At 48.4% G+C, this 13,882-nt stretch overlaps 1 protein-coding gene and 3 long non-coding RNA genes across 4 annotated transcripts; all 4 read right to left on the bottom strand.

Moving 5' to 3' along the window:
* Positions 1 to 557: 557 nt before the first annotated feature.
* Positions 558 to 1,916, bottom strand: LOC136635419 (uncharacterized). Its single transcript, XR_010793391.1, has 4 exons — positions 1,817 to 1,916; positions 1,019 to 1,120; positions 848 to 870; positions 558 to 642 (listed from the first exon to the last, which is right to left on the bottom strand). It is a non-coding gene; the product is annotated as an uncharacterized lncRNA (long non-coding RNA).
* Positions 1,917 to 3,118: 1,202 nt separating this feature from the next.
* On the bottom strand, positions 3,119 to 4,933 carry LOC136635496 (uncharacterized). Its single transcript, XR_010793396.1, has 3 exons — positions 4,848 to 4,933; positions 3,618 to 3,757; positions 3,119 to 3,176 (listed from the first exon to the last, which is right to left on the bottom strand). It is a non-coding gene; the product is annotated as an uncharacterized lncRNA (long non-coding RNA).
* Positions 4,934 to 8,704: 3,771 nt separating this feature from the next.
* LOC136635400 (uncharacterized) lies at positions 8,705 to 11,415 on the bottom strand. Its single transcript, XR_010793389.1, has 4 exons — positions 11,310 to 11,415; positions 10,694 to 10,795; positions 10,478 to 10,500; positions 8,705 to 8,823 (listed from the first exon to the last, which is right to left on the bottom strand). It is a non-coding gene; the product is annotated as an uncharacterized lncRNA (long non-coding RNA).
* Positions 11,416 to 12,329: 914 nt separating this feature from the next.
* PAEP (progestagen associated endometrial protein) lies at positions 12,330 to 13,467 on the bottom strand. Its single transcript, XM_066610893.1, has 3 exons — positions 13,284 to 13,467; positions 12,897 to 13,036; positions 12,330 to 12,414 (listed from the first exon to the last, which is right to left on the bottom strand). Exons 1-3 carry the CDS (start codon positions 13,365 to 13,367, stop codon positions 12,330 to 12,332), a joined length of 309 nt encoding a protein of 102 aa, XP_066466990.1. The 5' UTR covers positions 13,368 to 13,467.
* Between the last annotated feature and the right edge of the window lie 415 nt (positions 13,468 to 13,882).

Consider the following 13,882-nt stretch of genomic DNA (forward strand, 5'->3'; position numbering starts at 1 on the left):
TGACTCAATCCACCCAACATATGCAAAAGGGGCAGAAGAGCTGAATGATCAGAGGGTTATTTTTGGAGAGGATTGGTCTGTGCGTGAACTGGTGGGACACTTCAACCTACAGCCTAGTGCCTTCTCCAAGCAATCCACTGATCAGATTCCCCCCTCCCCATGATGTGGGAGCAGTTCTTGAAAGACCCTGGTTCCCAGTGACCATCTGGAATGTGACCAAGGAGCATGGAGATCCCCTTGTGCTTAAGGAACAGGGAACATCCTGTCATTTCTGGGAGAAGGTATTTAGCAATGACCCAGTACCCTTTTGCTAGGTTGTGGATCAAAGATAGGGTGACCAGATCCAAAGGGGGTCAGAGTGCCTACACCTTTAACCATTGCATCCAAGAGGCAGGTGCAGCTTTTTTTTAAACCCTTCCACATTGAGCTGCCCTGTGGGAAGCAGGATACTGGGCCAGATGGACTTTGGCCTGCATCCAGCTCAAACCCTTCCACTTACAAACACAAGGACATAGGGTGCAGTTTCTGGATCTGTTTATTGACAGTGTAGGAAAGATGTCTGTCTCAAGGGATTTGCAAATCACATGGCGAAGAAAGGAGGAGAGTTTCTCAGCAGCAGCAAAAGTCCGCATTGTCAGTCACCTGCCAAGCAAGAGGATTGGAAATGACCCTGGGAAGTGCTCTCTCCTCTCTCCAGCCCTGTGTGGTCTGCTCAGGGCCAGCCCCTGGAGCAGTGGGGCCCAGCAGGAGGCATTTGTGCTCTCCCCCCACATTGCATCTGACTTCTAATACAATGAGAAACAGATCCAAATGGAACTCAATCAATGGATTCAAAGGAATAACTCACCTATTGTGATTCAGCGCAGGCAACTGTGAAGACAAAGGACAAGAGTGGGGCAAGTTCCTGCACAGGTCAAATTACTGACAATTCCATCACACTCCCCTCTCCCATGAAATGTGCCACTTCATTTCATGCAAAGTAGGTTCGAGTTGGGTGTACAACTGGAGCATCTCCTACCTTCTGGGGGCATGAAAATGATGCCATCCTCATTGTAGCCATGGTTCAGACAAAATTTCTTAAAACTATCCTTTTCTTCATCCGTGATCTTGCGGTCACGTGCTGAGCAGAGACAGAGAGAGAGAGAGAAAGCTCTGAATCCTGCATGCTTTCCATACCTCTCTACAGTAGGAGCCAGCATTCTGTTAAAAGGAAAAACCCCAATACGTTTGAAAACACGGGAGCCACAACAGGGCCTTTCAGAAAGGCATCTCTTAAGGGAGGGTCAACCTCCCCTCAGCACTGCTCAGAACAGATTCTGTAATTCTGAATTTCCTTGGGAATGTTCTTTAGCTTCTGGAGAGTTCTCTCCAAGTTCATCGCGCTGGCGCATGGGCAATATCACCCCGCCCTGTTGGAGCAGCCATTGCATCCTGTGGTCTTTCTTCACCTCGTGGTACCAGCCCTAGCAGACAGCTGCTGAGGCATTCATCAGTCATCCCCTTGTCAAATAAACGCACCAAGCAAGGAGCATTTCACTGAGAGTCAGCTGGATGTGGGCACCTGGACTACTGAATGCTACATGCACAGAGCCTTGCTTTGCATTGAAAACTGAATGTCGGGGGAAAATGGAGAACTTCGGGGGCGATGGCACTAGATCGTAATACTGCCAAGTTTTACAAGCTGGAGAAGAATTTTTAATTGAATTGTAAGGCACTTTAAATACCTTGGCAGAAAGGTATATATAAATGTAGCACATCAGGACTTCCCCTGTTCCCCACCCCCCAAGTTGTGTGTGGCCACACTTTGGGTACATACAATAAAACCAGATCATCTCGCAGGTCTCGCCTTTAGACTCATTTTTTGTCTTAACAGCAAACCAGTTCTTATAATCCATCTCGTAATCCTCTATGGTGAAGTTGCCCCAACCTGCAGGAAAGAAAAAAGGGGGGCAATAGAAATTTAAGTGCATGACAGCAAGCATAAGGTAGCAAAAGTTGGCAAGATTTTTTTTCAACCTTTTGTAACGTATACGTTAACTCCCTCCACTTCAAAGCACTCCAGGATGAGTTTAAAAATTGCATTGAAAGAACACCACAATTGAAACAAAAACCCAACAATGTAAAAATACCTAGATAATAAACCCCCAAATAGAGACGCCTCACTTTTCTAGGTTTCAGATACTTCTAAGCCTCTTTGGAAATATAGGAAAACAGAGTTCATCAACTTTAAGCAAACGGTTCCACTTGAGCATGCAGAGTATGCAGTCTCACAGCCCAATCCTATCTAAACCCTGCACATGCCCAGGAGCTGCAATGGGTCGACTCGGACCTGTGCCAGCCTACATTGATCTGTGCAGGCGGATCAGGCCCAGGACAGGGATCGGAAATTGGCACACGCCACTGCCACTGAACCTGCCTCCCTCTGCCCTCCACGAACAGGAGTGAGATGAAAAGTTCTGAATCAAGCCCAGAACATTGAAAGAAACAGGGGCTTCATACCTTGCCAAGCTTAGTATTTTCTGCCATTTGTGTCTTACACCCTTAAAACTCAGTTACGGGAGGAGGTCCATCATGGGTCCATCATGTATACGTTACAAGATGCAATGAGCTCTCATACCTGGTAATGCAAACTCTAGTGACACCTCTGATTGTTACACATCTTCAGCAGAGACTGATAGGAAAGAAGAGGAATTTTTTCTGATTCTTCCTAAAATGGTACATCGTTGACCAGAACAGCCTCCCCATAAAATATGGAATGTTAAGCCAGAAGTTGGCCAGCGAATTCCTGAACATCTGAGGCTTCCTGGGTCAACACTTGGTCCCTTTAGCTCAGTGCTGCCTGGCAGCAGTCTCTGGGGAAGGAAAGACAGGGGCGTCTTTCTGAAGCCTACTGTAGGCCACCACTAGGGACTGAACTTGAAACCTTCTGCATTCACAACCTTCTTTCTGCCACATGGGCCATCCCAATTTACGTATGGCCAAGGCTTTTCCAAACTTTTGGTGCAGTTGCTTGCACTTGCCAGCTGAAACCACAAAGAGAAGGCAACGGGTTCTAAATCAGCAGGATTAAATGCTTAAAAGGGGCAAAATCTCCTTCATACAGACCAGACATGTGGATGTACTGCCCACTTTCCTTTTTCTTAAACTTGATTGTGATTTTTTGGCAACCTCCTGGCCTGCAAGAGAAGCAGAAGTTATTAGGCCAGGAATATGCCAGCTTCAGGTGAGCTCAGCTTGCATCCTGGTGGACTGAAATCCCCAAACCAGAGGTCCTGGAAAGTTTCCTAGAAACCACATCCATGATCTGGAAGGAGAGCCATGTTGCTCAGCACTGTTGACACTGAGTAGCAGCAGCTTTCCAAAGACCCAGATGAAGAAGGGTCTTTCCCAGCAGATGCTAATGGGAAATGAAACTTCTGCACACAAGGAAGGTGCTCTGCCACTAAACCAGAGTCCCTCCCCAAGAGCTACAGCTGCTGGCGCCCTGGCAAGAGCACGAGCAGTCCTTTTCCCAGGCTCCTGCCCAACCCCAATATCTGGGAAATACAAGAGCAAAGGGAACTTTGGCTGTCCAGGTAACAGGCCTGGCACAAAGCCGCCACCTGCCGGGTACTTACAGGGGGATGTTGAAGCTGATCTCAAGAGACCCATCATCTTCAAACTCTACATAGGCTATCAAGATCTTCAGGTTATCTTCGTAATCCAAGATCTCCTCACAGTCGGTCCTGATGGCAACGGCGTGCCATTTCCCTGTCACCTAAAGACAAAAGACTGAGTGAGGGACCAAGGCAGGCATTAATGGAGGGTTGGGGAAAGCAGCCTCTGTTTTGCAAAGCAACACCTTCTTCTGTTGCACACAACTCCACTCAGTTGACATGCAGTCCAACAAACATGCTGGAAGAACTAAGAAAGAAAGGATTCGTGGAGGAACACTGAACACCCATCATTCCTTTTGCTGACACGCGCCATGTCGGAGCTCCCCACAGGGCCAGCCACAATCAGGCAAGTGTTATTCTTTCTTGACAGCTGACCGCCACACTCCGCAGCCGCCCTCTCACAGCCCAGGGATCAACTGCGAGTCTTCGTGGCCCAGTACTCTCACTATGGCTTATCGGCTGGGTCCATCTCACAGGCAGGGTTACTCCTCGTAGCGTCTTTGGGCAGGGAACAGCTTTTCGTCTGGACCACACCACCTGCCCCCACTGTTGATCTTCTTTTCCTTTTGCGGGACTGCCTCATGCGAGTTGCTAGTATTGCCTTCACATTTTAGCCTGCTTCCCAGTCAAGACCTTCCTTGTGCAGGGCACTGGGGTGGCCACCCTGAGCTTTCATGATCAATCTATGGCCATAAGGGGGGGCTGTGCTGGCTGAGAGTTGGCCTGGGCCCACATCCTGCCCTCACCCTTCTTGGGATGGCTCTACTTCTCTAGTAGAACAGGTGCATGTGGCAGGGGGCTTTTACCAGGGGAAGGATATGACAGGGGTTCATAAACAGACACTTACAGAACAAATAGTTCCCTCGTCCTCTGGGTCAACCCCTAAAAATTGTTTGGCAGAGATCTGGGACAGATCGAAAGAGGTGACTTCTTCATACAGCCCGGAATCCCTGCCCTAAGGTGCTATGATGGCCCTTCACTTGGATGACTTATAAAAGGGACTTAGAAATTTCAGGGAGGAATTGGCAGTCAGGCCTGCTGGCTTTGCAAAGCTCTGACATCCAGTCTCAGAATCTCTCTCGAGTTCCAGTCTGCCGCATGGGCAGGGACGTGTGTTTGAATCTGGGCAGGAGGGAAATTTTCCCTAAGATAATTCAGTAGGAAAGTTTAGAATTTTTTTTGATTTGTTACCTGTTCAGCATCGTCATCAAAACCATCCACAGCAAGGACCGAGCAGAGCAGGGTGAGTCCCAGGCCAATTAGCCAGACCTTCATCCTGTACGTTGGTAAAAGAAAAGTCAGAGGCACTAGAGAGTGATTGACTGAGGCGTCACAGGGTCTCCTTGCTTTATAAACAACTACTTGTACCCAACCCCACCCTACTCCCCAAGATTCCTGTCACCTCTCCATCCCTTCTTGCCCTCCTGTTCCCCCCAGCCATATGCGCAACTACAGAGATTAAACGGTTATTGTTGGCACTGGACGTTGCTGCCCCAAAGGCCATTGGAGGATGACCTCACCAAACACAAAGAGCCATTGCAGCTCTCCAAACAGAAGAGGGCATTTGTGTTGGCCTGAGTCCCAGTGGGCATTTGGACTGCAGTCAGCCTGAAAAGGTCTCAGTTCTCTTATCCATGGCAAAGAACAGAAACTTGAAGGTGGGGGGAATGCACACAGGGCTGTCCCAAGTTCTCTTGGCACCTACGTCAGCATGTCGTCCCTTATTTGGACAAGCTTCTGCTCCTTTGACACTCTAGCTCACCACTCAGCTCTGCTCTACACTTCTGCTCTGTCACTCTCTTCCTTTCTAGTCCAGGGAGGAGGTGGAGGAGGATCAATGGAAGCAAGTGAGCAGTCAGAGGTGGTTGCCTGCCCCCAAACCGCTGTCTGAGTAAACCACTTCAGTTGGCTTCATAAGAACATCAGAAGAGCCCTGCTGGATCAGGCCAAAGGTCCATCTAGTCCAGCTTCCTGGATCTCACAGTAGCCCTTGATGCCTCTAGGGAGCACACAAGAGACCTGCATCCTGGTGTCACTCCCTTGCTCCTGGCATTCTGAGGTAGCCTACTTCTAAAACCAGGAAGTTGTGTATACCCATCATAGCTGGTCACTTGTCATGGATTTCTCTTCCAGAAATCGGTCGAATCCCCTTTTCAAGACATCTAGGCCATATACCTTCACCACATCCTGTGGCAAAGAGTTCCACAGACCAACCACACGCTGGGTAAAGAAATATTTTCTTTTGTCTGTCCTCTCCCAACACTCAATTTTAGTGGATGTCCCCTGGTTCTGGTGTTATGTGAGAGGGAAAAGAGCATCTCTCTATCCACTCTATCCATTCCCTGAATGATTTTGTATGTCTCAATCACATTGTCCCTCAGGTGCCTTTCTTCTAGACTAAAAAGGCCCTCATGGTTGGGCCAGCCATGGACACACTGGGCAGTGTACAGTTGCCTCATTGGAAGTGTACCCAAACCCTGTGGTTCAATGCATGACAATGTCACATAATAGTGTTTAGTTGAATGACCAAAGAGATCTGGTGCCTTGGTGGGAAACCATAACAAAGGGATGATAAAAGGAACGAGGGGGGGGGGGTTGAAGGTAAATCCTAATGTCTTTAAGAGGATCTTTCCCAGTTTTTCCAGTTGAAAAATTGCAGCATTTTCTTTCCAGACTGCTGAGTGACGTATTTTTTCAAGTATTGTTTTAAAATATCGTTCCGGCCAGTTTCCCTGCTGTCAAACTGCAGCCAGGTCACTCCATCACTTGTACAATTAGGCATTTGGCAGTACCTACTGCATCTAATGTGTGGGGGTGCCTCCAACTTTGCAGAGTTTCTGCAAGGTGAGTTCCATTCTCAAGAAGGTTTCCACACATCTGTAGTTCCTGTTCTATAATTCACCAGTCAAGGAAAGGAACGCCAGGATCCTTGGGTTTAGACCAGGCCAGGCTAAGTGGCCTTGTGCTGCCACTCAGGCACAAAGGCTAATGGAGCCGATGACCCTCTTATTTCAGCCAGAGTACGGCTTCACACAGTGATGGTCCAATGCTTCGCATGTAAAAGTTCCTAGGAATCAACAGTTCAAGGATCAAGGAGCAGGTGACAGGAAAGACCTTGTGGTGAGCTACTGCCAGCTGGAATGGACAATACTGGATAAGACAGTCCATTGGTCTGACTCTGCCTAAGGCAATATTGTGCATAGACGACGGGGTGAGACATCGCACAACATTAAAGCAGTGGTGTAGCTAGAGCGGGTGCAAAGCACTAAGTATTGCAAGGAGCCTCACCGCAGCATGCAAGAGACCCCCTCAGCCTCCTAAGCCTGCAGAACACTCTTCCCGGACAATCAATTGGGTGAAATAATTTGGGACTGCAGGCCTGGCGCACTCCCATAATAGTGCACAACTTTTGCACTGCTTTGCCTATGTTGCACCCTCTTCCCTCCCACTTTGTTCTGCCTCTCAAAAATCCAGCAGTCAAATGTAGACATTTAACACACACACACACACACACACACGCACATGCACACACTTCAGATAAGGAGCTTTACAAGAAAGGCCACATCATCAAGCACTGCGAAGACAAGAGCTGGAGGAACACTGATGAGCCCTATGAACCACTGCATACGGTTGGTTCACCCTGCTATCCAAAGGCAAAGCTTTCTGCCTGCAGCTTGACCCAGGACTCCTTGCCAGAGACTCTGCAGCCATGGAGAATAACAAAAGAGATCGTAGCTAACGACAAGGAGCCAAAGATCAATAGTAGAACACGTGCCACGTGCATCTTGTACATGCAATCCAGAATCTGAACTCAGCCGATTCCAAATCAAAGATAGCCAGGACACCCGGTAACAAGGACAGCACAGGAAAAGTGTTTGCTGAGATGACTGTACTCTACAAATATGGCTTTTTATGCAAATTCCAGTAGCAGAAATTCATAGTACACCAAAAATGAGCATATCAGGGAGGAGGCTGGACTAGGGTGCTAGATCTCGATCTAGAGAGAGAGAGAGGAGCATTCCAAAAAGCACACAATTTGCCTCCCTCTGCAATCTGGTACAGTGCAACCCTAGAACAATGTGTACCTCCTAATCAGCTGGCAAATTTGAACTAGGCCAGCAATAAGGAAATGAAGCAACAGCTCACGAAGGCTGCAGGTGTTTTTCAGCTAGCAGTGCTAGTGATGCATGAGATGTGTATGTCAATCTCCTCCCAGCATGCTCCAGTTGCACGTGTTTAACTTCTAGCGCTCGCCATGCTTGCAACCTTCCCTTTGAGCTCAAAGCTTGCTGAAGGCATGGGGGTGGGCTACTGCAGGAAGGAGAATGTGGTCTAGTGCAACCTCTCTCAACATTTGTCCCATTCTGTACCACTTCGCATCACCCACTTATTGGAAGTGATGATGCCATCACAGTTCAAGTGATGTTCACAGTTCACACTTCTGGACTGGAGTGTCACACACAATGCAACAAACATTGGTAAGAGCCTCAGGGCAGACGGGAGCAAGCGAAACACACACGCTGGAAGCTCTGCCTGCCAAGTCGAACCTCCTACTGTTGCTTGCTGCATTGCCTTGCTGGTCTCACTGCCAGGCGGGAGGGGTCTGGGGATCCACCGAGTAGCATCTGACACCACCTTAAGTACCACCAGTGATGCGAGTCTAGTGGTCTGATCCAGAAGGGCTTGTCTTACTAGCAATGGTAGCTATGAATGGACCACCCATTGATAGAAACAGTCTATCTCTGAGTACTGTATACTAGGACCATAGCAAGGAGGAGGATTGTTGCCTTCAGTTCTACCAGCTGGCTTCCCATTGGAGCACCCGTTTGGCCACTGGATACAGGCCACTGACAGATGGACTTTGGCCCATATCCAACTGTGCTCTCTCACCCTGAAATCCTGGGCAGAACCCTTCAGAAATGTACCTGCAGGGGGGAAATATTTCTAATCCCGGTTGGAATCTCAGGGTTCCTCTCCGACCTCCACAAACACATCCACGCACAGACACAAACACAAGGACATAGGGTGCAGTTTCAGAATCTATTTATTGACAATGTGAGAAGGCGCCTGCCTTGGGGACTTTGCCAAGCCCCAAATCACATGGCAGAGGAAGGAGGAAGGCTTCTCAGCAGCAGCCATCAGCACTGTCAGAATCGGCTTCAGTCACCTGCCAGACAAGAGGATTGGAAGTGAACCTGCGAGGGGCCGAGGCAGAGCTCTCCTCTCTCTAGCCCAGCACTGTCTGCTTAGACTAGCATCACCACTCTCTTTTCCACTGCATATCCCAGGGAGGAAAACTGAGCAGGCTGGACGAAAATTCCCAGTCTTCACCTGAAATCTAAGTCAAGGTTGGCACCCCTTGCAAGCAAATGTCTGCAAAAGTTGGAGCTTTTGGGAAGCCTCTCTTCAAACATTTGCCTGTGGAAGGTCAGCTGTCACAAGCATCAACCACAAGCATCAGTTTCAAATGGAAAAGTTTGCCTGCAGAGATTTCATGTTTTGTCAGCCTGTCCATGTTCTTCTTTGATTTGTCGCATGTATTCAGGGAGGGAAGTTTGGAATTTTAAGCTTGCCTGCTGGAGCATCTCTAAACCTGGGACCTCTGGCATGTGCTGTACCATGCAGACCTCATCAGGTGCCCATAGGCCCTCCTCCACCAAGGATGGAAGAGATCTTTCCCAGTTACTGTCCTGGGCTTTGCCACTGGCATTCAGGAATTGTGCAAACAGGCAGCGCTTCTTTAATGAAACAGGAATGCTGTTAATTTTCAGATATGGTTGGTTGGCAACCTTCAGTCTCGAAAGACTATGAAATAAGCCTACAGCACCCGGTATTCCCAGGCGGTCTCCCATCCAAGTACTAACCAGGCCTGACTCTGCTTAGCTTCCAAGATCAGACAAGATCGGGCATGCGCAGGGTATGCATCCAAGGAAATTTGACAAGGGCTCCACACCCTGACTCGCTTCTCTTCCATGCATCTGCCAGGCCCTTTGCCCTTTTGTTAAAACTGATTACAGGGTCAAATGTATATTTACTAATTCAAACATCCATCCTTCTCCTTGCTAACCCTGAAATTACAAAGTAGTTGGCAACCTTCAGTCTCGAAAGACTATGGTATCGTGCTCTGAAAGGTGGTTCTGGAACAGCGTCTAGTGTGGCTGAAAAGGCCGATTCGGGAGTGACAATCCCTTCCACACTGGCAGCAAGTGCAGTCTGTCCCTGGCCTGTCTCCCTGGCTATGGGCCTTCCTTCTTTGCCTCTTAGCCTCAGACTGTTGGCCAAGTGTCTCTTCAAACTGGGAAAGGCCATGCTGCACAGCCTGCCTCCAAGCAGGCCGCTCAGAGGCCAGGGTTTCCCACCTGTTGAGGTCCACTCCTAAGGCCTTCAGATCCCTCTTGCAGATGTCCTTGTATCGCAGCTGTGGTCTACCTGTAGGGCGCTTTCCTTGCACGAGTTCTCCATAGAGGAGATCCTTTGGGATCCGGCCATCATCCATTCTCACGACATGACCGAGCCAACGCAGGTTGAATTTGTAATTTTGAAATTACAAAAGTGCTTGAGGAACTGGATGGGGACCCTATGCTGACTGTGTCCAGGCCGTGAGCTAATGGGAAACCTCCCCAGTGGGCTTTTCTCAGATTCAGATGGGATATGCTGGCAGCTTGTGAGATCCATTTCTCCCAATTCAGCCTGGCACTACAGAAAGTTCGTCAGCCAGAACTAAGGAGTTGCTTCCTAATTAACCCCAATGCCATAAAAATGTTGCCTCTGACTCTTTCCTAAATGGATGCAAGTGGAATTCAGTCAATGGAAAAACTCACCTATTGCGATTCAACGCAGGCCACTGTGAAGACAAAAGACAAGATGGTGGGACAGTTACTGCACTTGTCCAATTAATGGCAATTCAGTCACAGAGGAGGTGCATGTATCACTTCTCTCCATGCAAAGTATCTTCCATCCTGCCCAGATAGCACACACTTGAGCCAGAAGACACCCCCTCCCCACACAGATAAATTAGAGCTGGACATTTCTCCTACCTTCTGGGGGCATGATATTGATCTGCTCCGGGGTGAAGCCGGCAGCCTCAGCGTCGCTCACAAAATCGTTCAAGGTGTCTTGGTTGACTGTGCGGCTGCGAGCTGGAAGCAATCAAGCAAGAGAGACCAGGCCTGAGTCCCAGTGCTGCCTCTACCTCTTTCCCTGAGGAATCAGGGTTCTAAGCCACGAAAAACCCCCCAAGACAGATACAGGAGCCACAAAGAGGGTGAGCCAAGCCGTCCATTAGATGGGAATGTCCGAAGGGGAATGAATCTGTTTTCATGCTTCAGAGAAAAGGCAATGAGCAGGGCCTGAGTGGATCTGTGAAGAGTCTGAAATACCATGCAGCTAGAATTCCAACTCCATGCCAGGACTGGAGGATGCAAAGGAAGGGGGGAAATCTGTCTGAGCCATTCTTATTGTCAGTGCACACCTATGCACTGCCCTTGTGAAACACAGTGGAAGCTGGACATTGTGAGCACAGCTGTGTGCTCACTGGACTGTGAGTGACAGCTCCTTCCTTCCATCAAAGCCCTGGCAGCCATCTTGCCCCAAGTTGCCACCCAGACAATATGACTTCTGCAAGATGTGGCAACATCCCCCCTGCGTACTTACACATTAGGGTCCACAACCTGCAGACATTGCCTTTCTTCTCATGAACAGCTTTTACAATCAGAGCGCCCTCGTAAGATGTGACACCTTCCTTGATGATCTTGTTGCCCCATTCTGGAGAAAATAAAAAGGGAGCAATCAATCTGGTGGATAGAGGGCAAGTCATGATAGAGAGCACGCTGGCACTGAAGCAGTGCATTACACTTGGGCTTCTACATTACAGTGTTTTGTTTTTTATACATCTTAAAGCAGCGTATCTCAAACTGTGGGTTGGAACCCACTAGCCAATTTCAGGTGGGTCCCCAAGTTCAGGTGGGTCCCCATTCAGGTGGGTCCCCAATGTGTACATTTTTAAAAATATATTGATGCTCCCATGGTATGAGACTGCATTTGGGGAAATGTAACAGATCTGTACTTTGAACAGGCTACTCTGTCTATACTTCTAACAATGATAGTCAAAGGGACTTACTTCCAGGTGAGTGTGGAGAGGATTGCAGCCTTTGGGGTGTTTGGGGAATTTTTTTAAAACAGATTGGCAACTGATTGGGAGGGGGTTCTTTATTTTAAATAACATTTTGAACATATCTATTGTAAACTTTTAATTTACTTAATTGATTTGATTTGTCTTATGGTGGGGGTGTTAAAAATTTTCCTGCTTGCTGATGCTACTTCTGACCATGATGTCATTTCCAGTGTGTCTTGATAGATTGTCATTCTAAAAAGTTGATCCTGGTTCTAAAAAGTTGGAGAACCAGCTACAAATCTCTACCTTTAAATGTATCTGAATAACAAAGGCAAACAGTCAGGTGGATTGATGGGTTCCCAAGTTCTGTCCCTTCTCCTAGTGACAGACCCTCTCAACTACACCCTGGCCATATGCAATCCCAGCCTGCACCTGGCCAGGACTTTTCCCAACTGGCCTGCATTTTGGCAGTTGCCAGCACTTGCCAGCTGAAACCACAATTTCATAGAGAGGGCAATGGCTTCTCTGTCAGTCAGATGAAATGGTTAAAGAGCAAAGTCTCACTCATACAGACCGCATGAATGCTTGTACTCTCCGTTTTCGTTTTTCGTAAATTTCATCGAGATTTTCTTGCAACCATTTGGCCTGCAAGAGGAGAGGAGGCAAAGTTCGTTAGAGCAGGAAGATGCCAGCTTCAGGTAAGTTTGCATCCAAGTATGAGACTGTCTATCCCCCAATGACACTGGGGTGCCCACCTATGTTTGCCACTATAGACTGAGGCTAAACTGGCACCAACAAGGGGTAGGGCATGTGGTTGGTGCTATAGCTTTGGAAATCCCCTCCCCCCGAGTTACTATCGGTACCCTCCCTGTTAGCTTCAACAATTTAAGCAATTGTTGCAAGATGTTTCAGAAAGAAGGGGAAAGGCTAGATAGAGTGATTGATTCTGGAACTTTCTGCATGCAAGCAGCTGCTGTGCCACTAAACCAGTCCCTCCCCAAGACCTAAGTCAGCTGGTTCCCTGGCCAAAGCACAAGCAGTTCTTTTCCCTGGTATTTTGCGAACGCTATCACAATATGGATGTTGGCTGTGCAGGCAACAGGCCTGGCACCAAGCTGGACACTTACATGGGGATGGTGGTGTCCATGGTCACACTGTCGGCTTCTTGAGGGGTCAAGGTGACTACCATCATCTTCATTCTATCTTTGTGCTTCAGCATACACTTGCATTCAGTAGCTACGGCAGACACATGCCACGTCCCAGCCACCTAAAGGCAAAAGGCAGAGTGAAGGACCAAGGAAGGCATTTTTGGAAGGGTAGGAAAAGCCAGGAGTCCATCGGCCTTTGTTTTGCGAAGGAACCCCTTCTTCTATGTGCACACAACTCCACTCACAGGGTGTGCAGTCCAGCAAACATGCTGGAAGGGACTTACTCCTTCCAGAAAGAAATTATTCCCTGAGATATTTTCCCTGAGATAATTCAGTAGAGAAGCTTAGAGCTTTTGGATTTGTTACCTGTTGAATGTCGCCATCAAAACCATCCACGGCAAAGACCGAGCAAAGCAGACTGAGTCCCAGGCCAATCAGCCAGACCTTCATCTTGTACGTTCTTTCTTTGTTCTGGTAAAAGAAAAGTTGGAGGCACTGGAGAGTGATGGACAGTGTGTCAAAGGGTCTCTGGCTTTATAGAGAACTACTCTTGCCCTGCCCCCTCCACTTCCAAAGACTCCTTTCACCTCTCCATCTCCTTTTGCCCTTCAGTTCTTTCCACCCCACCCGCCACGTGTGCAACTACAGAGATTAAACGGTTATTGTTGGCATGGGTATCGCTGCCCTAAAGGCCATAGGAGGATGACCTCACTGAACACAAAGAGCCATTGCAGCTCTCCAAACAGAAGAGGCCATTTGTGTTGGCCTGAGTCCCAGTGGGCATTTGGACTGCAGTCAACCTGAAAAGGTCTTAGTGCTTTGATCCATGGCAGGGTAAGACCACCTGATGGTGGGGACGCATTTGCGGTCAGTGTAGGGTTATCTGGCTGGAATAACAAACCTACAGATCAGGCGGCAGGACCTGAGACTGTCATAGTAATGTTTCACTGAGTGTCCCCAGAAAC

The sequence above is a fragment of the Tiliqua scincoides genome, chromosome 16 (assembly GCF_035046505.1).
Source record: "Tiliqua scincoides isolate rTilSci1 chromosome 16, rTilSci1.hap2, whole genome shotgun sequence".
Classification (NCBI taxonomy): Eukaryota; Metazoa; Chordata; class Lepidosauria; order Squamata; family Scincidae; genus Tiliqua; species Tiliqua scincoides.

Bases quoted from the DNA above. Each gene is read 5' to 3' on its own strand.
- PAEP (XM_066610893.1), bottom strand. From the start codon at position 13,367: ATGAAGGTCTGGCTGATTGGCCTGGGACTCAGTCTGCTTTGCTCGGTC. The intron at 13,037-13,283 runs GTAACAAATCCA...TTTTGCCTTTAG, and splicing joins TTGATGGCGACATTCAACAG to GTGGCTGGGACGTGGCATGT. The intron at 12,415-12,896 runs GTAAGTGTCCAG...CTCCTCTTGCAG, and splicing joins ATGGACACCACCATCCCCAT to GCCAAATGGTTGCAAGAAAA.